The sequence below is a fragment of the Dicentrarchus labrax genome, unplaced genomic scaffold (assembly GCF_905237075.1).
Source record: "Dicentrarchus labrax unplaced genomic scaffold, dlabrax2021, whole genome shotgun sequence".
Classification (NCBI taxonomy): domain Eukaryota; kingdom Metazoa; phylum Chordata; class Actinopteri; family Moronidae; genus Dicentrarchus; species Dicentrarchus labrax.
The window spans coordinates 8769974-8795338 of NW_026136708.1; the positions used below are offsets into that span (position 1 = coordinate 8769974).

At 39.0% G+C, this 25365-nt stretch overlaps 2 protein-coding genes across 3 annotated transcripts; both read left to right on the forward strand.

Annotated features, from left to right (window-relative positions):
• The first annotated feature begins 1532 nt into the window (after positions 1-1532).
• LOC127368167 (uncharacterized) lies at positions 1533-4303 on the forward strand. 2 transcript variants are annotated; one of them, XM_051408686.1, is made up of 7 exons: positions 1533-1652; positions 1742-2005; positions 2153-2446; positions 2533-2577; positions 3138-3236; positions 3658-3704; positions 3804-4303. In XM_051408686.1, the coding sequence occupies exons 1-7, from the start codon at positions 1595-1597 to the stop codon at positions 3915-3917; spliced, it is 921 nt and encodes a 306-aa protein (XP_051264646.1). In that variant the 5' UTR covers positions 1533-1594; the 3' UTR covers positions 3918-4303. The 2 variants fall into 2 exon arrangements, with proteins under 2 accessions (XP_051264646.1, XP_051264648.1); XM_051408688.1 differs by lacking the exon at positions 3138-3236.
• Positions 4304-6798: 2495 nt separating this feature from the next.
• On the forward strand, positions 6799-11200 carry vrtn (vertebrae development associated). Its single transcript, XM_051409722.1, has 3 exons — positions 6799-7005; positions 7721-8049; positions 8179-11200. The coding sequence occupies exons 2-3, from the start codon at positions 7738-7740 to the stop codon at positions 9985-9987; spliced, it is 2121 nt and encodes a 706-aa protein (XP_051265682.1). The 5' UTR covers positions 6799-7005; positions 7721-7737; the 3' UTR covers positions 9988-11200.
• Positions 11201-25365: the final 14165 nt, after the last annotated feature.

The window sequence follows — 25365 nt, forward strand, 5'->3', positions numbered from 1 at the left end:
TCAACATGTCTGTTAACACCCAGTAGGCGTGTCCCAAAGCATCCAGCGCTGCTCTCACTGATCTGTGTCAAGCTGTACATCTGTTGAGTAAACCACACACACATTAAAACACTGTATCATAAACTGAACCTTTATGTGATTAAATTGTTGATCATTATGGCTGAATGGTCCAATCAGATAGCACCTGAAGACAACAGATGATTTAACACTGCCGAGCACAATGTCTAAAATTAGTCTTTTGAGTCTTTACTGAGTTTATACAGTAATTGGTAGATTATACTCCTTTAGGACCCATTTTCTTAACTTCAAAATCTCTTAATCTGTATCCTGGCAGAATATGCCTTCAAAAATAATGAAAAATGCGTGAGTCTAGAAGAGTTAACATCCTGTCTTCCACAAATGGGGAAACTGTAAATCATTTATAATTTGTGAGATACATTAGGGAGAAATCAGGTTTTATAAATTAAACTTGGCATTTACTTATGATTACATGAGTAAGAGTTCTCTTTGGTGTAATACTTTGATAGGAAGCTGGTTGCAGCACAAAATAGAACCAACACCGAGGCGCCACTTAGTTCTATGAAATTAATATTGCATTTTCAAACACGCTGCTGGAAGCTTTTGAATGTCTTTAAACAGCTTTTGAAGATAGCAGAGTAGAAAAGGTTACAAGCAGCTCTGAGTGCAGCTTTTAGTTGAAGCGAAAAAGACATAATCACTTGTCCAGAGAAGATCCACTGGAAAATATTGTCACATAAGCAGCAGAGCTTTAACCAAGGCGCCATCTGCTGCTGGGCAGTGGTAACTACAACAACGTCGCTAGGGGTTTTTACTGTACTGTAGCTTGTGGATAGTTTACAGTATTTGAAAATTAAATCTGTTGTCAGTGAGTTCTGCTGCTGCTCAGTCCTATGTTGGAATGATTTAAACATCCACTAAACATAAGATGAGCTGTCTGTATTCTAAATCCACCAAACTTACAATCAAAGTCTCACACATGATTGCACATCTACCATTGGAATCTCCTATTTACTCAAAACCCTCCTTCATCTGTTTATATCCTTCATTTTTAATTCTGTGTAAGGTAATCTCTCCTCACAGGACTGACAGGAGAGAAAACAGTCTGTCCTCATCAATAAACTTCTTTACAGATCTTGTGAAAAACAGTCGTCTGTGAACCTTAAAATATGGTTTGCGGACAGAATACGAATCAGCACAGTTGAAGGTCAGAAGAGTTTTCAATTAGACATCATTAATAAATCATCAATGCTAAGCCTGCGATTCTCTGTATAACATATATATATATATATATATATATATATATATATATATATATATATATCTTGTTATTTTTCTTCTTCTTCTGCAAAACTAAACCCTGACTTAAAACAGCTATTGTTTGTACAGGCCTTTTCTGTCATACCTGGAGGAAACCCTATACTCAGATCCACAGTCAGACCAACAGTGGTTGAGGTTTTCCACATCAGCAAGTTAAGGATGTTGACAAATGCAGGAAATGACACTTCTGTTGACTAACGCTAATGGTAACAACAGCAAGTGTACCTTTTCACAGTGAAACGTATTTGTACAGAAGATGGCTGGAATCGTTCACATTGCAATAGGGCTGCTGCTGTTCTCTTTTATCAGAACAGGTAAGTGAAACGTCTACACAATCTTATCTCATGATCTTAGTTTCATAATCTTATCTTGAATGTACACCCTATTTATCTTCTTTCTTCAGGTGTAAATGGAGAAGATGGTCTGATATTTGAACAGCGTTATGATATTACATTTCCATGTGAAGATGATTTAGTCTGCTTTCATATATGGCACTTTGCTGAAAGTGAAACAAGTCCAATTGCCGTAGTCACTAATGGAGAGATCCTGACAGCTAATTCAGAGTATGAGGACTCAAAATGCACTCTGCATATCAAAGATCTCACAACGGAGGATGTTGGACGTCATCACTGCCACCAAAAGCCAGATGTCTTCTCTCCTCACAAAAGTGAGTACTGTCAAGACTAAAGTCTTATTGCTGTGTGGGATGATACATCATTTATTTCACCTGATCACGAGAAAGCAGAAATCTATGTCATAAATAAATAAAACAAATATATCTTATATTGATCTATCTTTCTTTTGACCACCTCAGCCACCCCAGACTTAAACCTCATGCCTGGCAAAACGCTGTCACTGCAGTGTGTTCTCCTCACCTACATAGAGCAGAGACACTGCCATACTCAGCTACAACAGGTCAGCCTGGCGTGGGTGGATGAATCCGGTGCTGAGATACAAGAGAACTCACAGCATCAGATTAAACAGAAGTCTCTTTGTGATGTGACTCTGACTGTCACCTTTCAAAGTCCTGAAGACAAGAAGTTTAGATGCCAGGCGACTGTGGATGAACAAGTTCAGACTTCAGCAGAGTTATGGGTCAGAGTCCCAGGTCTGTACAACTGATCCTAACCATTATTCTTCTAGAATGCAAAGAATTAATAATGACAAAAGCTATTTTCTTTGTATCTCTCAAAGGGAGGGGAAGAGGATTCATCATAGAACTAGAACCTGAAAATCAAGGTACAGTTTTATTCTTATATTGCCACTCATATACAAATGTACTTGTTGTAAAGATGCCTTAAATAACAAAAAAAAAAAAAAAACCTGCATGTGTAAATCAATAATCCCACCAAGACAGCAAAAGGGAAGCAATTTTCATAATGTTACAGCTAATTCTTTATCATTACATTCAGGGTTACCCATATTACTGTGGAAAATAAACAGAAAGACTTCAGGAAATCCATGCAGCTGGCCAAGAAATACTCCTGCACATAACCCCCCATAAAACTACAACCTTTCAGTTTTACATTTAGGTTTTAAAACAACTTAAACATATTACATGCCAACCTGTCGGCTTTATAGGATGGTAGATGATTTTGTTACCTGACAGAACCAAGTTAGATATTTACCCTTGTTTACAGGGATAGCTCTGCTAACTGGTTGCTGGCTGTAGCTTCATATTTAGCGTGAGAGTGGTATCCAACTCATCTAACTCTTAAACTTATAGGTTAAATATGGAGGACTTGTTTCAGCCATTCAAAAGACAATTTTTGTAAAATTACTCTAATCTGCATTTTCAGGTCGCAACCAGGATGCGATCAGCGCCGCTGTAGGGGTGGTGGGATGTGTGGCTTTGACAGCACTGGTTGCTGCATTTGTTGTGAACAGAAGAAGAACAAGTAGGTTCTTCTACACTTCCTGAACCTATAGAGAAGGGTCTGTTGAAATGGAAAATTGTCACAGACCTGTACACAGACCTATAGGCTACATGTACACAGCTTCTTTCAGTCAGCTTGCACAACTGCACTGTGTGGTCTTTGAGGCAATCACTTATGTGAGATGTGCTAATATCCCACAAGTTCTGTTCCATATGCTGTTCCGCACATTATACCTATCAGTGTGTACTTATCAGGTACTTCTAATCAGTCCCATATATATATATATATATATATATATATATATATATATATATATACTGTATAGATCTGTTAGAAGCTTGAGAAATCCACACCCGTCATCTCAGCACTGAACATGTTATTATATGTCACTGTAGTGTAATGCTGTAATATATGAATTTGTGCATTTGTATCTTTATTTTAGGAAACCAGCTGCCTGATGAGTCTTGTTACACGGCCAGTACCAACAATGTAAGTCGTTTCTCTTTCAAGATCATACAGAACAAAATCATTTTTGTGCTTTTGTCCATTTTTGAAAGTTAATTAGAATGTGTGTGGGTGTGTCTTTAGGTTACGAATGCAGACGATGTGATCTATGCTGAAGTTTCTCTACCCGTTGGTTCTGGTAGACTGCTGGTCCATGAGTGTGAGTCCACTGAATACGCCTGTGTCCAATACAAATAGTCCGTCGTCCAAAATGTAAATTGCAGTGTATCTTTTCTTTGTTTGTGAGCTCCAAATGTGATATCGCCATATATTTACTATACAGTCATATGCTCCACACCAAATCCCTGTACTTTAATTCTAGTTGGCACTTGGGAACCCAACAGTTATTTTCCACTTTGACTCATTTTGCATTTCAGCTTGTTGTTGTTACATGATTTTGAACAGTCTACCTCAGTACATTTACTTACATCTGACAGTATGTATTTCCTGTTTCTCTATCAGATGTATAATTTTGCAGAAGATGTATTTACTGAAATCAGCATTAATTGTCATTTGTTGTGTTTCTTATTGTTTTCTTTTTGCAACACTGTGTTCAGGTCTGTAATAAATGAAAAGATAACAAACTTGGTTACTGAGTTTGCAGTGATACACACACTTACAGTTGTGGGGAGAATAAGCTAACTTTAGTATAACCTTGTGTTACACTTAAAGATAATATGTGCTCCCTTTGGAGTCACATTTCCTTCACAGTCTATGAAGAATGTGCATCATTTCATTGGACAATGTCAGGGTCAAGAATACAGTTAAATGACAATCTGAACATTTCCCTTTCAGTAAATTCAGGCTAGCTGTAATTCTGCAAAAAATTCAATTTGGGATATTCAAAAAGCTGAGTAGACTGCTGTTGAAAATAGCAATACGAACAAATAATAATGTACTGACTGCAAGTACAGGTCTTTTTATTACTTTGTGTCCAAACCAGGTGAAGGAACTTGTGGAAAAACCAAAGACACGGGATTTGTTGCGTAAAAAAGTATTTTTGAGTATTCATTTTGGCCACAAACCTTTGCAAACATGCTGAATTCAATTTAGTTAGGAGCTGGCTTCATTCTTCAGCTCTTTCTACTTTCCCCTGCCAGTACACACACATTCACACCTGCACACACACACACACACGCACACACACACACACACACACACATACATACACGCAGACACACTCAGCCACAGCAGGTGAGAGACTGCCGGAGCCGGTCCCAGTGTTGCCCTATTTGCATTTTAAATGCTTGCAGCCAGCCCACTACTGTGTTCACAGTGCAGCGCAGCACAGCTAATCTACACACCTAAGGTGTGTGATTGGCTACAGCCAAGAGTCTGAGGGGGTTGAAGAGTTGGTGAAGACACAAACATTGACAAGAACGGGGGAGATGAATAAAGTTGAGAAGCCGTACCAGGATAGCTTAGAGGATCCTGCTACATTTAGTAATGAAATGAAAGCTTCAAAAAACAGGGTGCAAAGGATGAAAGTAGACAGATAATCTTTTTCAGAGGGAATAGAAGAGGAAAACAGTCATGAGAAAGTTAAAAAATTTAAAATGTTATAAAGGATATCAAAGTACATAAAATATCCTTGAACTCACACTCAAATCAGAAGATCTCGGGATAAAGTGGTATATTCAACGCTAAGGCTACTGCATATTAACAATGAGTCACTTTTACAAGTAACTGAAATGAAGTTATATTGAAATATATATTCCCTGAATTAATAAACTGTACAAACGGCTGTGTTACTGAATGTCTCTTCTAAATGAATTAGTTTCAGTGCAACTTTTTTCACTCCATTTCTTTTCACATCGCTTCCTTTGACCTTTCCTTACAAAACATGATCATCATTATTTCTAAATTTATGGTTACAGCAATCTCACTGCTTGTATTTAAAAACATTTAAACAGACTACTGAAGGAGTTTAGGTGAAAGACAGCAAGTTCCGGAAGCTCTTTGTCAAGAGAGAGAACTTTTTATTCACACACATATTACCACACCTTTTAACAAGTGAGTATCTACATTATTTCAGCTTGCAGTGCCTGAAATACAAACCAAAAGTTCTAAAATTCTACCATTCTTTTGTAAACCCCCACACACGCACACATTGTTCAAATAACGGATAAGCTTTAGGTCAAAGCCTTGAACCCCAGTGAACTCAGGCACCAGCTTGTCTGCCAAGTGCTTGGAGTGGACAGAGCAGTGGGGGCCAAATGCCACTGTCCCCTGATGTGTGAGTGTGTGTTTGTGGGTAAAAAAGCCATAGGGTCGGGGTCTACAGTAGAGGACAGTGGGGGTTGGGGACAGTGGCTGGGATTGTTGTGCGTGTGTGGAACAAAAGGCCTTGATTACTGAAATCCTGCAAAAGGCAGGAGAGGAGGTGTTAAAAGTGATACAGTGGAGAAACAAGCAGACCTGGAGCTCAGGAGCCCTCCTTTCCTCTCATAAAGCTCATGTCCACACCCTGTCTGCACATATTCAACCTAATCCACAAACCGGCCTCGACACTATCTCTATAGCACAGATTGAAGAATAAATACTAAATTCAATGCATGGAAATTGTGATAGAAAAAGCAAGTTCATTACTGTAAAGTTTCAGAGTTTTAAAAAAAATGTATTATTGCATTGAGAAAAAGATTAAACCGAGTAAAACAAACAAATAAAGTAAACTTCTGGTAAAGTATGTTTTTGTGCAGCCACATGAGAGGAGGGGCGGTTTATTCATGAGAAGAGAAATAACCCTGACTTTTACTCCCTGAGAGCACTTGACAAATAACCTTGAAAGTGAACTGTTGACATCTGGAGTTGGCTTTGACAAAGGAAAAGCAACAACAACAAAAAAAAAAGCAACACAAAACAAAACAACAACAACAATGTGTTGCTAAAACCTAAAAGCAACAACACCTTTTAACCTACAAGACTTGCCTCTGTATTCTTATGGCCCGTGACACATTGGCTTTTGTTAACACTTCACATTGAAATTGACCCTGGCTGCAGTCTACTGGAGGAGGGGGAGGGAGGGGGGAGAGAGGGGAGGAGGTGTTTCTCGACACAGAGACAAAAAAAAAAAGCGAATCGACGATTAACAATTTCCTGAAGGGAGGTGCTGTTATCACTCCCCAATATCTCCTCTGCGCACCGGAGCACAGGACACTCTGGAGCTGCACGCACACAATGGACTAAAGCCCCACGAGAGAGGTCAACATTATCAGCTGTGAAACCCTCCGCTACAAACAACGGACTTCCTTTGAGTCTCCTTGTTTTTTTAAGTCTGGACGTTCAGGTAAGAGAATAATTGTTTCCAATGTTGTTTTGCTTTGATATAACGAAAAGTAATTTGTTGCTCTTATCCAGATGCGCGTTGGTTTGTTGTTGTGTTTAAGTTAAGGCGCTAATTGATAGAAACTTCATTTTAACTTCGAAAGTTCAATTAAGTGTTTGGAGTTACAGAAACAGGACGAATAAATTACGGAGAGACTTAACACAATCGCACAATCCGGGCGCCTGCACAAAGTAGAGGCCTTACTATTGTTGATAATGACTTTGAATTAGTTTTATTTTATTCACAGCAATTGAGTAATGTAGGCTCATTTTGCAGCTACTTTGCAATTAGGGAAACATATTTTAAATGCTTCAGTGTTTTTAATACCTAACCTTAAACACAGCCATGGTGTTGCATTTGTTAAAACACTTGCAACAAAGTAGCGTATCTAATTTTTCATTGTGCAGAAATTAAACCAGTGCAGTAAGTGAGTAAAATGTGTTTATTTTTTAGTAAAAACTGCACCAGCATTTAATTAAGCTGCAGCTGTTGTGTGCAAGTGGATAGACCACAGTAATCGACATAATCTAGTCTACTGGTATCAAAGGTATGAGCACATTCCCTAAGCCTATTGAGGGTGTTCCATGACTAAACTTATCAAAATTGGCCTGTTTTTATGGAGCTTCCGTCTCCAGATCCACTATTTTAAACTTTTGTTCCTCTGTCTTCCCTCCAGCTCTCATCATACTAGATATGATTCAGAGGAAGGAGGTCGTGCTGTCAGTTCTGGGGGAGCTCCAGGAGGCCACAGAGAGCTCTGGCCTAGATGCTCTAACCCGAGCGGCTCTGGAGGTGGACCAGGTCCTAGCTCCCTTCCAGCTCCCCATGACCCCCTGTCAGGATTTCCCTAAGTGGGCGGGTGTGGACGACATGGCTCATGGACTGTACCCAGCCGACGCACCCGCGGACCTCTTGCCTATAAACTGCAAGGGAGAGGGCAACCTACTGTTTGATGCAGTTAGCATGCTGTTAGTGGGCAACACTGAACTTAGCTTGGAGCTACAGGTGAGCAGTGATGATTCATAATCTTGGTCTAAATGTATACTGTTGCACTTAAAACATCAATACAGACTATATCTGGCTGTTTATATGTGCAATGTGTAATATTAACTTCATTAATATTGCCCCCCACAGGTACGGACAGTGGTAGAAATGGTGCTGTGGAAGAGATACTACCTGTCTGGAATGATTGATTCAAAAATGATGCTTCAGGCTGTTCGCTTCAGTCTCTGTGCTGAAGAGTCTGAGGACATGCTCAACCTGCCTGTCACAGTCTTGGAGGCAATCTTTGATGCCGATGTCAAAGCGTCCTGCTTCCCTGGCTCCTATGCCAACATGTGGCACGTGTATGCCCTTTCTTCAGTCCTGCAGTTTAACATCTACTCCATCTACCCCATGTTCAACCTCAAGATCCGACCCTATTTCAACCGTGTAATACGCCCAAGGACCTGGCCTAATGACTCTGAGCCACTAACCCTCCATGTTATGTGGTCTGGCGAGCTGCAGTCTGAGTTGTTGTTCAGGCCCAATCATTTTGTTGCACTAGTCCAGACAAGTGACCTCACGTTTGGAAGCCCTGATAGCGAGCAGAGTGAGTTGCCGATCATGAGTGAGGAGCTGCTGAACCAGGAATCGCAGTTCTCTTACCCGAGTCTGAAGGACAAGTACAACATCACTAAGAGGACCTTCTATCGCTGGAAGAGGCAGACGCAGGAGCACTGCAAAAAGTCAGCAGCCAGGTATGAGGCAAAGTATTTCCTGCAGGCCTGCTACTTGGAGGGCAAGCTCATCCCTCTGCATCAGTTCAAAGAGTTTTTCCCAGAAATCTCAAGGTCATCTTATTACAACTGGAAGCACGAGCTTCTGAAAACCGGAGGAAACTTCTCCACCTCTTCATCAACTGGGGAGATCAGTCCTGGAGAGAGCACAGAACAGGAAGCCTGGTCTTCACCTGAAGCAAAGCAGGACGAGCCAGACCACCATGATAGCGTGGCCAGTATGTTTGGCCTGGGCCTCGGCAAGCTGGATCTGGAGCGGGCCCAGAATGTGGCTCATATGCAGGAAGCCAAGCGTTGTCTGCAAAATTGCATTGCCATGAACGCCTCCCTTCCCTTCAGGATCTTCAAAAGAAATTTCCCAGGGATCTCCAGGTCAACCTACTACAACTGGAGGAGAGAAGCCATGATCTTCAATGGAGGTTACAAAGGCAGTATTGGTAGCAGTGAGGACAGCTCAGATGTTGACAAGGGCCAAAGTCCAAAAAGTCTGTCACCTGTCCTACCTAACACCAACCATCATGTCGTGTCCAGAACAAGGATCTGCAGGCGAAAACACAAAAGCTTCAGACTGGCGTACATGAGTAAAAAACAGCTCCGAGATGCTGCAAAGCTGCATGTCCAGAACTCCAAATGGTCCCTGACAAAGTTCAAGCTGAAGTTCCCATCCATGTCCTCTTGTTTCTACTGGCTGTGGCGTGGTGGTCAGAACCGCAAGAAGAAGCTTGTCGTAGAGAGTGCAGAGATCCAACTTCCTGAGAATCTTCAGATGATGGTCGCAGAGAGTGCAGAGATCCAACTTCCCGAGACTCTTGAGATGACTGCCACAGAAAACAAGGTTATGGAGAGGAGGCTGGATAGTCAGCATGTGCTCCCGTTTGTTGAGAGTCCTAAATATCCAAGTTCCCCCATGCCCTCCTTTAATGCCCCACATTCACAGCACACTCTTCATGGCAAGGCACCCATAGATGAGCAGATGTTTACGATGGATGTTGTGGCTCTGGCCAACTTCAAGGCCAAGGCCAAGCTGTTCCTGCAGAGACGCTTTGAGGAGAAATCCTTCCCCACATTTAAAGAATTCAGGTCTTACTTCCCCTTCACGCCACGCTCGACATACTACATGTGGAAGCGAGCTTTGCATCATGGGGTGTCACTTGTTCATGGGTAAATGTGCAAAGCTTTTATCCCATTAAAAATGGGCTGTGGAAGAATGTGAAAACTCTGCTGAAGAACTTCCTGGCCCCAAAAACTCACCTCTCTGCCTGTGCATTTTTTTGCAAACATACTACCTAAACCTTGTTGACTTCATGTTCTAAAAGACTGTTATACTGGCTTAGCATCTGAATGCATTGTGTCCTTCCTTTGCCCCACCACCACAGCTCGTTCCTCCCTCCTGGACATTTGCACGTGTGTGAAAAGAAACGGAGTCGTTGGTCTGTTTAAACCCTGCATGTTGCCCTCCAGGCAACAGGCAGTTCAAAGCTGTTGTTTAGTGGCATTTTGTTTGAAGCCGTTTGTCCTCCGTTCCCTTTTAATCCTTGCTAAGCATTGTATTTAGAATTATTTTATTTTTTCACATTTCATTGTACTAAGATTGTTAATGCTTATGATTTTTTTGTTGATGTATGTAATATAGATTCCTGCTGGTTTATGTTCTCTTTTTTTTATTCTTTGAATGTAAAGAGAAGCCAGTATTTGCTTTCAGAGATGGGTTCACTCCTTGTTCAGACATCCTCTGTATACAGGGTTCCAGTCCTTTTACATTTTTCTCCTTTGGACTATTGAATGTACACACCTCAGGGATTCACTTTGTACACCAAAGCCACAAGTTTTATGTGGTGCTCTGGAGTTTTTGCCATTTTAATGACCAACTTTTAAAATGCCTTTTTCTTTTGGTAATGGAACATTATATAAACTGAGTTGTGTCACACTTTATTTGCACTCAAATGGTTCCCATTACACTGTTGAATGTACTGTCTTAACCATCATGCACGCTTTGGTTAAGTTTAAATTTTCCAGCAATTCTATTTTTGAAAAATGTTAACATGATTTCTTTACTTGAAAACGAAATATAAATGAAGATATTTTATTTTTTGTACGATCCTTCATTTCAAAACTACCTATTTCCCTGTAATATTGTGGGATATTTGCCTTTATAAGCTATGTTTGTCTGGTATTTTTCAGTAAATGAAGATTCAGTTTCTACACACAGACAACAACAAACAGATTTCAGTTTACGTTTGTACTTAGTGTATTTATTTTTCTTATTAATTACATGCCTGAAATTGGTTCTGTTGATACTAGCAGCCTGCATTATAGTCATTCAGTAGGAAAGGAAATTTGTGCTGTTCTGCTGTATATCAATAAACGACCAGCATCAACCCTTTGCTTCATTCTTCCTGGAAAAGGTCTCATATCATGGGCTATTTAACGCTGCATTTTTGGTGCTAGGTATTGTACATGACCTTTAGTAAGTTGTGCTTCATGGCGCCAGCTCATTAACACAGACTGTGCTTGACAAATTGTTAAGTGACCAGTTTTCTTATGCTCTACAATATGTAAACGCAGTCACTGCAATAAGTCAGGCAACTGTAAAACCTCTTTGTTATTTTCCTGAATCAATTGGTCTTCCTTCCAAGTCAGTGAGCCATTGTTCTAGCTGAAGTGATACCAATAACCCCTTTCTAAGCACTTCTAATCTTATGCCCCATCAGCTGCATCTTGATTAGACTCTCTGCTGGGATAAATTGGACAGCTGAACCCATCACACATTAGTGGCAGGGGTCTGCAGTATGTTATAACCCAAAAGACATGTCAGGCCATGCCAAGTTAATTCATATAGACAACCAGTAGGCTGTACAACAGATATAGCAAAACAAAAAACCTCTTTGTAACCACATCTAAATGTGCAAACGAGCAGGTCAGACCGAGCCAGTGGCTTAAGAATAGAAATGAGCTTTGAGACTGTTTCTGTGGTTTTTGCTCATTGCCTTTTTCTGTTTAGCTATTGTGCTTATGCTAATCAAGGTAATGGTCAAGCGGGTGGGATGGAGTACAGAGAGAGGGGGAAGGGGTTAATTGTATTCATGGGGATAGAGGTGTCTGAGATAAGGCCAAGAACATCCAAGCGTTTGGGGGAGGAGGCCTAGAGGTGTAGAGAGAAGGGGGGGGGACTGTGATATAGACTTTATGGTCTCAAAAATCAGTACTGAAACCATCATTTGGATCAGTGGATCCCAGTGACTGCATTCTTTTATCGGAGTATAATTGTTCTGTTTATTATTTTTTGTCTTGATTGTTTTTACTTGTTTTGTATTTAGTGTATTCCAACTGTCTATGTTTTGGGATAAAAGATTGTGATTTAACAGAAAACCTTAGTTACTGTTCTGATGTTGACTCGTCAAGGATCCACCAAAGCTATTCTTTTCCAAAGTGAGATGATTTTTAAGGTGAGGATTGTTGAACATACAAAATCACAAGAACCGTTCTTATACTGAGTATTTTTTTTTTTACATCATGCAGTTTAGTTCGGCATGCACTGAACTCAACTGGCATTTTGTCAGCTTCAGTGGCCGTTCTCTTTCCTCCTACACATCAGCAATGTTAGCTGTAAAGTCCTGATTTCAAAGTTGATGTTTTATGAATTCTGAGCACAAATGAATAACGACGAAGTTATCTGATCAGAATGAGCAAATACTCATAGAATAATTTTTTGGGATATTTTTTGCTTATCCAATTTAAAGGATAGGTTCCCATTTTTCAAGTTTATCTTAAAACAGCGCTTACTCGCCCATATATTGAAAGACTTACTGGAAGCTGTAATCAGTCCTCTGGTTCATATTCGCTGTTAGGAGACTACTTCCTATTGTGATTTCAGTGTAAGAAATGGGAGGAAAGACACACACCCATTATTCTATATAAAAATACAATAGCCTACTTCTGCAGTCTTAGTCAAATATAAATGGGTATCTTCAAAATGTCTTTTTAATGTGAAATTTTCTCCTCTGTTATGTTCTCAAAACACCGGAACTTTGGCAGATCCCCACTTGATCTGTGTAACTCAGTTGAACTTTGGAGTACACTTTTGCTTAAAATGAGGAGCCTTGGTAGGTGGGTGTTACTTCAGGTTACGATAAGACATTAAATAAAATCCAAGGAGTGCAGTTACAGTTAAAGGCCAAAACTGAACTCTGACAGGATTTTATAATCCAGTAAAGTTATAATGAAGTCAATTAGAGATAAATATTTTATCTTTCATTACAAGCATCACAAGCTAAACAGTATAAATACAGCGTTCTAGTAGCGAGTATTTTTCTAAGACAGGCTTAAAAAAAAAAAGCGAATCTATCTGTTAAATACTTTAGAGGTAACATATGGATTATGATTGGATATGAATCACACGCTGTGTGTGTCATAAAACTTGAACATTTAATAGCCATATGTTTTAAGCTTTAAAAAGTCTATTTTATTTTTAAAGATTCATGTGATCAGTGTCTGAGAATCACCAAGGTAACTGACCATGGCATAAGCAAATATTTGATGAAGTCTTAGTCTGTTTCTTTACCTGTGGGTTGGTTTGCCATCTCCATCTTCATTACTGTATGATAGGAGGAAATCTCACTGGCGCAGAGCTACTCTACATTGTTTATCTCAAAAATAGCATGAAAATAATGAGGCTTGGCAGGTGGGAGCGGAAGTCTTCAAGGATTAGCATACTGCAGTTGGTTCAGAAAGACAGAGCGATAAAGCAGAGAGGCATCTCAAGGATGCCACATTTTCTCAGTAAACAAAACAGACCTGCGGGACTCTTTAGGCTTGAGGCCTGCTGCCAATTACCTTCTGATAGGACCAGTGGTATGAGGAACTCTGAAATTTGACCTTAGTGTGGGTAAGTTGAAGAACAACAGAAGTGAAAAAGCAAAGCAATTTCCGACTGAAAACTTTGAAATTAGGTCACATTTTCAGATTGACACATAACGATTACAAGTCCTCACTCCAAATTGAGCTTCGTCTAAGAGAAACATGTTTCATACTTTAGCAGAAATGCACCATGTATGTATTTAAAAACAATAGTACATTCCATATGACATGGCTCCAGTAAGTTTCTTTGTTTCAAACACATGCAAACCTACAGTATATCCAGGCATGTAGACAGTGTCTCCACTAGGTGGCAGTGATTTGCTTCTTAAGACAGTTTGCATGGTTTTGATTTTCTTTATAAAAAGGCTCTCTTCAGGCATGCACACTTTAGTCTGGACTCAAGATCATGGTATTACTGCATGACTCAGGGTGAGCAGTTCTGATTTTTCTGGTGATTGTTTTGGGTCAGAACAGTCCTAACCGTTTCCCTTTATAGTTATTTTGGTGGTTTAAATGCAAATAACTCAAAACAAAAATTATTTTTGCATAAAATGCCAGGATTTCACACAGTTAGAGGGAAGATGTGAGATTAATCCCACCTAAATTTAAAATTTTCCATCCCACAAACAAATGTTGTTTTCTGCCATGAGGTGCTGTTCAGAATCAATACATTTCTATGATCTGAAAGAGCTGAGAACCAAACAGTATGCTTTTCAGTCTCAGTAAAAACCCACTCTCTATGCTATCATATGTATTAACACTCCTTTTGTTAATACGGCAGCTATGCCTAAATACAGTAACAAGGTGATTCATATCGTTATATGAGGGAGGACCTAATGTCTGAGGAACAAGTCCTTACCACTTTTACATTTTTGTTCCTCTTATCAGCAGTTTTACCTGCTGAATGTGGATTTGTCATGGTCTGAGAATCCCGGTTTCTACAGAAATAGAGTTTCAATTATCACAAATAATATCCATATTTTTGTCATTACCAGCTGGCACAGCTTAATGCAATTCAGCATCATGTTACATTAGGTGGCAAAAACAGAACATAGTGCATAGGGTTTTGTGAGCATCAAGATGTTATGGTGAAAAAAACAAAGACCAGTCACAGAGGGACAATGTCAATGTATATTTGACTTGAAGGAGGTTGATGTGAATTCATTTCTCTCAAGGTATATGTCCGCTTGTGAAAATGAAATGGGGTTCTGAATTGTTCATGTCAGTCGAAGAGACAAGACGCTTTTTATGAATTTTCCATTAGTAATGTGCAATTTGTATGCTTAATTATGCATAATGTTGTGCCTGTGAGCTTGCCCAGACCTTGAAGGAATAGCAAGGAGGTTTTTTATGCAAACCTCAGGAGGGAAGCCTTAGTTAATTCAATAAGAAAGTATTATTTACTTACTACTGCCTCATATTGCTCCAATCAGTTTCCTCTCACATTTATTCTGAAATGATTTACTGTAGGTTTGCTGTTGTTGTGTCCAGCGCCTCGCATTTCATCTCTCAGCAAGTAAACACACACACACACACACACACATACACACAAATACACAGCTGCTGATCAGAGACCTGCACTGACAAGTAAATCAATGAGTGACAACCCCTGACTTATTTTTCCTGCATCAATTGTTTCACTCTTTGTTTGCACTGAATCAATAATCCTGTGATGCTTTTTGTTGATGAAAGTGAGTATGTGTGTGTGTGAGAGAGAAAGAGAGACATGAGGGATTGTCAGTGTATTAACAAGAGCAGTTATTACAACTCTGATCCCAGTTGCTGCTAGTGCTCCATACCACATGTTGACATATGATAATCGGGGCTAAAGGTCAGGTAAATAAAAGCCTTGATGGGCAATCCATGTTTGCGGTCACGTAATCTTTTGTCTATGTTTATTTTGTGGTATAGTTCAGTTTTACCACCTGTTCAATTTTCATTCAACACGAGATGGTGAAAGCCAGAGGCTTGATTCCTCAGTGCAACATCCAAACTGTGAGTCAGAGAGCAGAACAGCCAGATTGCAAAGTTCAATAAAGTTGGATCTAAAGAGTTATCCGGCTCCATCCATCTCAAGTATTACCCTAGGAGCTCTAGGGAAAACGCAGTTTGAGTGAGGTTAAGGCGAGAGGGAGACAATTACATATTTTGCTGAAAAAACAAAAAAAGTGTAACCAATATTACACTTTTTTCACTGAAACCTCATATGGTTACACATTGATGTGTAGTATATTCAATCTTAAATGAATAGTATGACAGTTTTGGGAATACCATTTTCTTGCGTCAAAAAGTTAAATAAGAAGATCAATACCTATCAGTCTTTTCAGTATGAAGGTACAACCAGCATCCTATTATCTTAGCTTAGAGAAAAAATGGGGAAAAGGCTGGTAAGAAAACTTGGCTACCAGCACGTATGAAGCTCACTAATCAACATGTTATTTCTCATTTGTTTAATCTGTACAAAGAGGAAGTGACTTCACCTTAAGGTTGCCAAATGTGAAAAAAAATGTGAATCTCTCACATTTTTTTTTTTTTACATAGTTTCCCCTATACAATTAGAAGGTGAGTGGTAATAAGTTGGTTGCAATCTAAATCCACTAAATCCACACACACTGGTCCTTTAATGAGGCTTTTACTCTTGTCTGTGCACTGATTTTCATGGTTGAATATACAGAGAGAGTTAACACAACCATGCCCATCATATGACATGCACTTGCCCTCAGCTTCCTACAGGGCTCGGTGTTACTGTGCCCTCCTGGGTAAAGGCTGAGGGCTGGATAACCGTGCTTGTCAAAATGATGAGAAAACTATCCCCCATATCCCCTGCTAATGCCCTCTTTTGATTCCCCATGTTAATAAGACAGCCTTATTAGTAACCTCAACCTTGCCAAATGAACCTCCCTTAATGACCATGTGGGCTCCATTGTGAGATTGGTGGGTGTAAGCACAGCTGTTGGTTCCTCTAATGGCTAATGTCCGGGGTTGTGATTAAAAGCTCCGTGACCATGAACCATGAACCCATTTCAGCTAGAGCTATTGTCTGCGGAATGAGAAGATAAGAGCTAATTGCTAGATTTTGTTTCAGTACAAGAAAAGAAGAGCAACATACAGGGGAATAACTATGAAGTAAGGACTGGAAATTAGAGTTTGGGTAATAACTGGCTGTCTGCATTATAACTCCCAATCACTTTAAATTGGAGCTTTTGCCTTTGTGACAGTTTGTGAGTTTTGATTGCCAGTGTCTACACAGCTTCATATTAATTAATATTACTTCCCTTGTGTCCTTTTAATGGAAATTAGAGAATGTGAACTCATCCAGAATAATCCAGATTCCTTTTCTTTCTGACAGGAGAGGCCATGTCAGGAGAAAGTCTTGTCCTTGCTGTACCTCCTACTCTTTGCAGCGAGACAACCTATGACCCAGATAAATGGCGTGCCTTCAAATAAGCTTCAAAGGGGACTAAATTGTTCTTGGAGAAGTATTTAGAGCAAAGATCAAGTCCTGCAAAAGACAGGCTGATGTTTTCAGGTGTTCGACAGCCATGTGTTCTGTTACGAGATCAGCCTATTTCACCAAAGTGCAGTCAAATTAAAAGCAGCAGCAATGGCTGTACTAATTCTGCAGCAATATTTTAGATGAATCAAAATATTCTGTAAATCCAACTTGAGTCAGATGAATCGAATGTCCCTTGTGTCGATTTAAGTCCTTTGCTGAGTATATTAGGTTGAATTATTGCAGCTGTTTTAGTCATATAATGTCTCAAGCTTCAGTCAGACCGCCTTGGGATTGTAATAATTAAAGAAATTTACTGAACTAAGAAGATCTTAGATGTGTGCTTGGGGAAATACATTTCACCTACAAGCTAAGCATTCTACACAACTGCCCTTGTGAGAGCTTTATTCTTAAAGTGAGGTGTGTGAGGCTGTGTGTGTGTTTCTACAAGGGTTTGCACACATACAAGGTTATGGATCATTTTCAGATACACAAAAAAGATTATTTTGTATTTCTCCAAAATAATTCATAACCCAGCAGTAACTGGTCCATTTAACTGATCCAGTTTGAAGAACATTAACATTAAGCATTTTTCTACATTTCTAATGATAAAAATAAGCTGATATATGCATTGCAAAGTACATTTATTGCATTGATCTCATCAAAATAGCCAGCACATTTTGCTCTTAAATAGAGAAAAAAGAGAATCTATGGCTCATTTATCAGAATTTCAATTGGTCCTTTTTAATGAAGACATTCTCATTTAATCTAAAATCGTTACTTATAAACAGGTGCATTTACTGAATCAAGTACAAATCACCTTTGAGGTTAAGAAACATAATAATATAATTATTTGAAGAATTTGTGCACTACAACGCAGATGTAATGTATTGTGTAACCAGCCTTTAATTTCATGGGACCAACAAAGAAAGGTACACAAGGTGAAGCACACACTCCTTCACTGTATGTCTAGACTATAATTCTCATAAGTTTTTTAATCCAGTACTGAACCTTGTCTAAGCATCTATGGAAACATCATCTTGTGCTTTTGTTTGTCTGAAACATTAGCTGTATGACACTTCTTATTTTCGTGCACTCGCCAGCACGCAGTGAAATGATAAATGATATGATTTTGCAGCTCTAATTAGCATAAAGATATACTGATGAAAATGGGAGAAAAAGAGCTGTACCTTGCAAGTACCCATATGGTCTGTGTGTGTGTGTGTGTGTGTGTGTGTGTGTGTGTGTGTGTGTGTGTGTGTGTGTGTGTGTGTGTGTGTGTGTGTGTGTGTGTGGTTATCTGTGAGTATGAGTGTGCTGGAGCAAAGGCTGGTCCCTCTCACCATGCTGAATTATAGCTGTGTCACTTCCAATCAGGTCTGTAATATTTCACACGTAGGCAGAAGAGTCCCAAATCCTTCTGTCTGAGTGCATTTGTTCATCTGCCCACTCTAAAAGCAGAACTCTTTGATTGTATCTGGAGAATTGGAACATATTGTTTCTTAAAATCACTAAGGAGGAAAAAAGACTTTAACTTTTTTCATGTAGTGCAGGTAGATATGGATATAATTTTACCCTTAGGAGAGCCTCTGATGCTTCTGATGTATTAAAAATGTGCTTTGGGATGGAGTACTCACTCTGAGCAGGTTTGGGGAGAATATGTAGGGTAGGTGCTGGAAAGATGTGGGCTAACAACTCAAAATATTAAAATATAAAAGTCAGGATTCCTGTTGGTTAGGACACCTGCTGAGCAGACAAAGTTCTCATCTATACAGAGATCAAGGTAGTATGAATTCATCATGGTTCATAATAGGTGCAAAAAGGGTGAACAAGAGGTAGAAAAGATGTTGTATGTAGCCGATAAAGACACTGGGACTGCCCTGGGTTTGCTGCATCAGCATCAGTGCTGCATTCCATTAACTTTCTATACTGCACACCAAACATTTTGATCAAAATAGGGCAAAACTCATGGTCACTGTTATCCTCCTTTTCCACAGTGTTGGATTTACCAAACCATTGTGGCTCATGTTTGAAACTATTCTTCTGCCACAAAATGCCACAGAAAGAGGAAGTGTTCATGTTTAAGTGTGCATATGGCTGTGGGAATATCTATACTTTTTCTGTACTTTGGAGAGTGTTGTGTTTTTCATCATTTCAAAAACCAGAAATACAGGAGCAAATATATAAAGACTGGACACAATCTAATGTAAGCTGCCTGCAGGTTAGTATGTCTGACTGTCTGGATTCCTGAACTGCTTTCATTATTTTGTCAGGATACAGATTATGTAAAAAAAAAAAAGCCCAGCTCACAATAGGACTATAGTGTAGTAAGATAGCCCCACTCTGTTTCTTATAGGACTAGCTGCCTCTAACACACACTGCAATACAAGAACAATGCTGTTTCTTAATTTCCATTACTTTTATGTGGATCAAGGAAGGATCATTTTCATCGAGGCAGACTAAAAGGACACTCATCAACCCCTATTTCTTTATATTTTTCTATATAGCAACGCCAGTCTGCAATGACATAAGTGTTTGCCTGACTGGCCATAGAATTTGGGCTCTTTATAGCTAAAAAGCAATACGGTATTTTTTATGCTATTATATTGCTTTCACCCAAAAGGGAACGAGGGCATGACTTAAGGGCAAAGTACCAGCGTGGGCTGCTCTCATCTAGTGCTATGCTAGAATGGAAACTTCACAGGTGTAGCAACAGTAACTAAGGGGGACAGGGCTTAGTGAACAGTCATATCATGGGTTTTGAAGAGCTACATATGGCAACATTTGATGGTAAACACTGTGGCGGCAGTGTATAGTGGAGAGATTAAACTTTACAGTTCTGTATGCAGATTGTTCAGGGAGTCAGCATGTATCTGTGATCAATGTTGCACCTGTTTGGGGGGACTCTAATGAGAAATGTTGCGTCGTTATAGACAGTAAACAAGAAAAAAAAGCTGCAGCCCAGATTAGGCTCATGTACAAACATACACAGTCAGGTGGATTTAATGCAGACTGCAGAATGATAGCAGACAGCTCAAAGGGTGGGATGGGCAAATAGACTTGTCAAATTGATCTTGAGATATATCTGAAACTAACTGAACCAACAAAGGAAGTCATAGCCAAGGATTACTCCATTTTTCAGTTTAGCTTTCTGCTGATGTTGCCTTTTGTACACCAATATGGCCACCTGATATTTGGGACCAAAAGTAAAAAAGTGAATTTTATGTGTCATCAAAATATGTAGAAAACCAGAGCAAGGACAAATCTCTTTCAACAGACAATTTCTATTTCAGGCTTGCTTTGCACTTTGTAAGAATGACCAATAATTCAAACAATATTATGTTTAACCTGTTGAACTTGGACCACAATTGCATTTTACTGCATTTCTGCCTTTACAGCTATATCCAAAAACAATCATGTAAGCCTTTCATTGGGCCTTTCAAAAACAAATCACGTTTTCTGTAAAAAAATATACAGTCACTAAAGCTCCAGGTGAAGAGAACATTGAAGAGGAGAGAGCCGCTTTGTTTTCATTAACTGTAAATTAAATGGCATTTCCCCAGCAGGCTTCAACTTCAATCTGTCCTGATTTATTAGCTCTGGAAACAAACTCTGGGAGCCATGCAACAGATGACCAACTGATCCCCTGGGCCAGGTCCTTCATTTGAAGCAAGCAGCTGTAGCAGCGCTGCGCCACGGTATGTCCAATCCGAATGGGTCTTATCTGTCAGGAGAATATTGACTGCATTACTCATTATCAGCCAAGAGTGTCTCTACTAGTAAACTCACACTCAATGAAGTCAGCTATCAAAAGCAATACCCAAGAGGATGTCTGGCCACAAGGAGATGATCCCAGTACAATCATACATCTCTCTCTGTCTCTCTTCCTCTGTCTTAAGTAATCTGTCTCTGTCTCTCTCTGCCTGTCTCTCCCTCTGTAGCTTTATAGGTTTTTAATCAACTCTCCTCACCGCTGCTCTCTGCTCTTCTAGTGGCAGGGGGCGAGGGAAAACAAGACAGGAACATCAACTTCACAGTCTTCAGAAATCAAGTTATCGCTCTACTCCAATAAAGATGACTCTAAGGAAGAAAAATAATACACAATTGAAGCAAGTTTAGACATGTAATGTACTTTCACAGCAAGAAATGGTTTAGTATTGACAGGACAAAGGTTGAACTCCACCGCTGTGTACTAACTGGAATGATTAGCTTAGCATTAAGACTAGAAACAGGTAAAAAAAAATGCCATGTCCAGGGGTAACAAAAGTTACCTAACAGAATCTCGAAAGCTCACTAATGGACACATTACATCTCATGTTTTAAATCTGTAGGTGTTACCACTGACAGAGCAGGTTAGCTGTTTCTCTTTCTTGTATTTGTGCTAAGCGATGTTAACCGGCTGCTGGACGTAGCCTTAAATCTATTGCAGAAACATGAGAGTGGTTCTCATTTAACTCATGGAAAGAAAGCAAATGAGCATATGTGCCAAAATGTGTAACTAACTTCTTTCTAGCCTCCCTCGGATCTTAGTCAAAATAACTTTTAATTTTCACTGACTTTCAGAAGTCCTTTCTAAAATCCCATTGTTCAGCTTTATATAATGACAAATGTAGAATGTTATCGTTAATGGGATGTAATACATCTGTTGCCTGTATTTATAACCTGATTTCCCCAAAGAAATCATTGAACATTTATCTTGTCTCGTCTTTTACCTGTTGAACTAAATAAACAGTCAACGTCTGGGAAGTGTGCCATGAAGCGCTCTCAGGAATTTCACAAACACAAAAACGGGGTAAAGATTTCTTTCATGCAGTTTGTTTTCTGTCTCATGACTATGCCTATCTAGTGCCTTTGTTTACACTAAGAAAGTTTGATTTATTTGTGTTGCATATCCACTGAGGCATCATCATCCTCCAAACAACAGCGAGGAACAACAAAGAAAATGGCTTGTGATACACACAAATAAAAAAGCAAAACAGTAATTACTTTGCCTGTCAAATGAGTCAAATGAGTCTTATTAAAATATTTTTTTGCAGTCCCAGAGTCTGAACTTCAAAGAATGATCAGATTCCACTGTCTCTGTACTACGTGATGCAAAGTCGCTGTGAATAGCATCCTCCAAATGTCACAGAAGAAGCTGCAGACAGCATAAAAAGAGAAGCGGGGCACTTGAATGGTAAAGGAGTCTATTGTTACAGTCTGAGCTACAATACAGGCAGTCACAATGCCTTCTTAGAAGTAAACCAAACAACTAAAAGGAACAGAAGAATGTGTGGAAGATAAGCAGAAGAATCCCTTCTTCATCCATTCCACAAAGCCTCGCTTCATCCCTCTCATGGAAAATATAAGGGAAGAGTTTGAGAATGTCCCCATATTCCTCCACTTAAAGTGATTCTTTCTGCTGTTCCAGGATGGGCCTGAACTCATTGCAGGGTCGTATAACATGACATGATACGGTATAATATTCTTTTATACATTATGACATGATAAGGTAGGAAACTTAATGATAAATTATGATACGATATATTACAATACATTATAATACGATATATTTCAGTACAATACTATACACTGTGATGCATTATGATGTGATAGGATATACTGTGATATATTACGTTATGAAATATTGTGATACATTACGATATGAAATATTATGATACATTACTCAACTCAACTCAACTTTATTTATATAGCACCTTTCATACAAACATGCAGCCCAAAGTGCTTCACATAGAAAAGCAACACATAAAAACTAAATGAACAACCATACATTAAATTGTGCAAGGCTAAAATGAACACAATAAAAACAATAAAAGGGAAAACATCAAAAACACTGAATTAATAAAAAAGTTAATGTGAAATTAAACACCAGGAAGGAAATAATGTAAAAACCAAAGATTAAAACCTAAAAACTAAGGCTATAACCTAAGCTTGCCATTCTAATATCCTACTTCATTTATTTATTTTATTGTATTTATTTACCAGGGTCACTGCACGTTAATCAACATTACGATTTACACTGCAATGTAAATATACTAATGTGTAATTAGCTAATTTTCATCCGTAGTCCCTGGGCAGGTTATAACAAATTAGTGCCCAAGGTCATCAGTACAGTACTTCAACAAATATTACAAAAACAATACGATATATTATAATACATAATACTTATATATAAGTACATTACAAAAGTAACAATGATATATAAAAACGGTGAGACTCTGTAAAGGCAGTGCAAGAGATGAGGTGGTAATATCTCTAATGGCCTTAAGCCATGTCTTAAGTTTATGTTTAAAAGTTATGTAATTGGTGCACTCTCTTAGTTCAGCGGGTTGACTATTCCAGTAGTGGGTGGCTCTAACTGAGAACACTGTTTGCCCAGACTTGCTACTGCTGTATTGTACAACACAGTCCCCTCTAGCTGCCCTTGTTGCCCTACTGCTGCTATCCTTCTGCTTTATAAATATTATATATTATGTTACATATATTATCATATGATACAATAAATTATGATAGGCTACATTATAATGCATTACAATATGGTAAAATGGCGCTCAGGGACCAACTTATTCACCAGAAGATGTGTTTCTTAGATGCTGCAATATAGATTTCCACTAAATATCCTACATATGATGCATAATGCTAATAATACTTTAGGGTGCTGTTTAAAAATATTTTGGCATGTTCTGTGGGCTATGATTCAAGCCCAATGTGGACATATTTCTTTCCAAATCGGCTACAGTTTTTATATTCAGTAGAGTCCTGTACCCAGTGTGGAAACATACGGTAAACATGCATCTATACCTCAAATAAAACACTCACAATTACTCACATGACATTTTTTACCAATTGGGGGCAATTTCACCACACCGATTAGACTGTGCAGCAATTAACAAGTAAGCTCCAAAGGTTGGGTGTGCTACATGGAAACTATTTGACAGGATTGCCCCCTGAAAATACTTGAGCCCACTCCTCTGATGGAGGTTTAGAAAACATAGTTCATCAACCTCTTAGAGAAGAGCTCCAAATTCAAGAGACACTTGAATATTTCATCCCCCTCAATTTGTACAATCACTGGAAACTGACTGACATCAGGTGGCTACAGCACCATTCCCCTAAACTGTTTGAACTCCAGCTGTGGAGCTCTTAAAGATATGATGAAGCCATATGTTTAATGCAGATTGGCAACAGCTGGAAACACCTTTAGTGGAGGAAATGTCATAATGTTGGTCCAGCCTTTTACTTCAGAGGAGCAAAATGGGAAATTAAATCTTGAATCTAAATGCAAATGTTTCAAGTTTCCAATCCACTGTTCACATAAAAGTCAGCAATGAATTTTCATCATCATTTGCATACATTTTTCACTTATATCAGGTGCTGAATTTTAACATGTACATTGTGTCTACAGTTGGTTTGGTTCTTTAACGTTGCCTGTGGATATATGTATCTACATAAACTTGAGATAACTGAATATAAAATAACCAAGGACCATTTTTATTTGGACATGTTTGTATTTTCCTTTAATAATGGTTTAAGAGAGGAAACTCAATGAGAGATATTTATGTGTTCATATGTTCTGAATAGACCATCTCTGGCCTCTGAAGAACTGAACAAAAGTAAAGACCCCAGGAGTCTGGATCTTGATCTGAAATTAGGTCTGCGTTTTCACTTTCAGGTGGTGGAGCCTGGGTGGGGCAGGGAGGTAAATTGATCCCAGATTTGATGAAAAAGTCCTCTGTTGCTCAAGGGGATCAATCCAGTGTCGCCTTTTGAAGATGCAGCAACACTGTTTAGCATTCAAAAAGCAGCTCGGTCTGAGAGAACAGAGGAGTGCAAATAAGAGAACGGTTCATTTCTATGCCCCCATGGTAACACAAATGCACCCTATCAAAAAATCCCAGACAAAGGCACAGAGGGCCTGGGGCGTCAATACCTGTCCCAAAACCTTAACCAAGAAAGTGCTATCTGTCTAATTGACAATCAATCTACACACTCCGAAATCTTGAAAATCGAAGACCTTCCTTTTCTATCTTTCCTTGCTCCTCTATGTGTTTATATTTGAATGGCAGTGGAGAGTAGAGGCAGCGAGAGCACTATTAAAACTGATTTGTGCTAAATATTTAGTGTCACATTGTTTTGACATAAACAAGTCAGTATAACAAAGCACTTTATTAGTCACATCAAAATAATGGTACA

Bases quoted from the DNA above. Each gene is read 5' to 3' on its own strand.
- vrtn (XM_051409722.1), top strand. From the start codon at position 7,738: ATGATTCAGAGGAAGGAGGTCGTGCTGTCAGTTCTGGGGGAGCTCCAG. The intron at 8,050-8,178 runs GTGAGCAGTGAT...TGCCCCCCACAG, and splicing joins AACTTAGCTTGGAGCTACAG to GTACGGACAGTGGTAGAAAT.
- LOC127368167 (XM_051408686.1), top strand. From the start codon at position 1,595: ATGGCTGGAATCGTTCACATTGCAATAGGGCTGCTGCTGTTCTCTTTT. The intron at 2,447-2,532 runs GTCTGTACAACT...TATCTCTCAAAG, and splicing joins GTTATGGGTCAGAGTCCCAG to GGAGGGGAAGAGGATTCATC. The intron at 2,578-3,137 runs GTACAGTTTTAT...CTGCATTTTCAG, and splicing joins ACTAGAACCTGAAAATCAAG to GTCGCAACCAGGATGCGATC.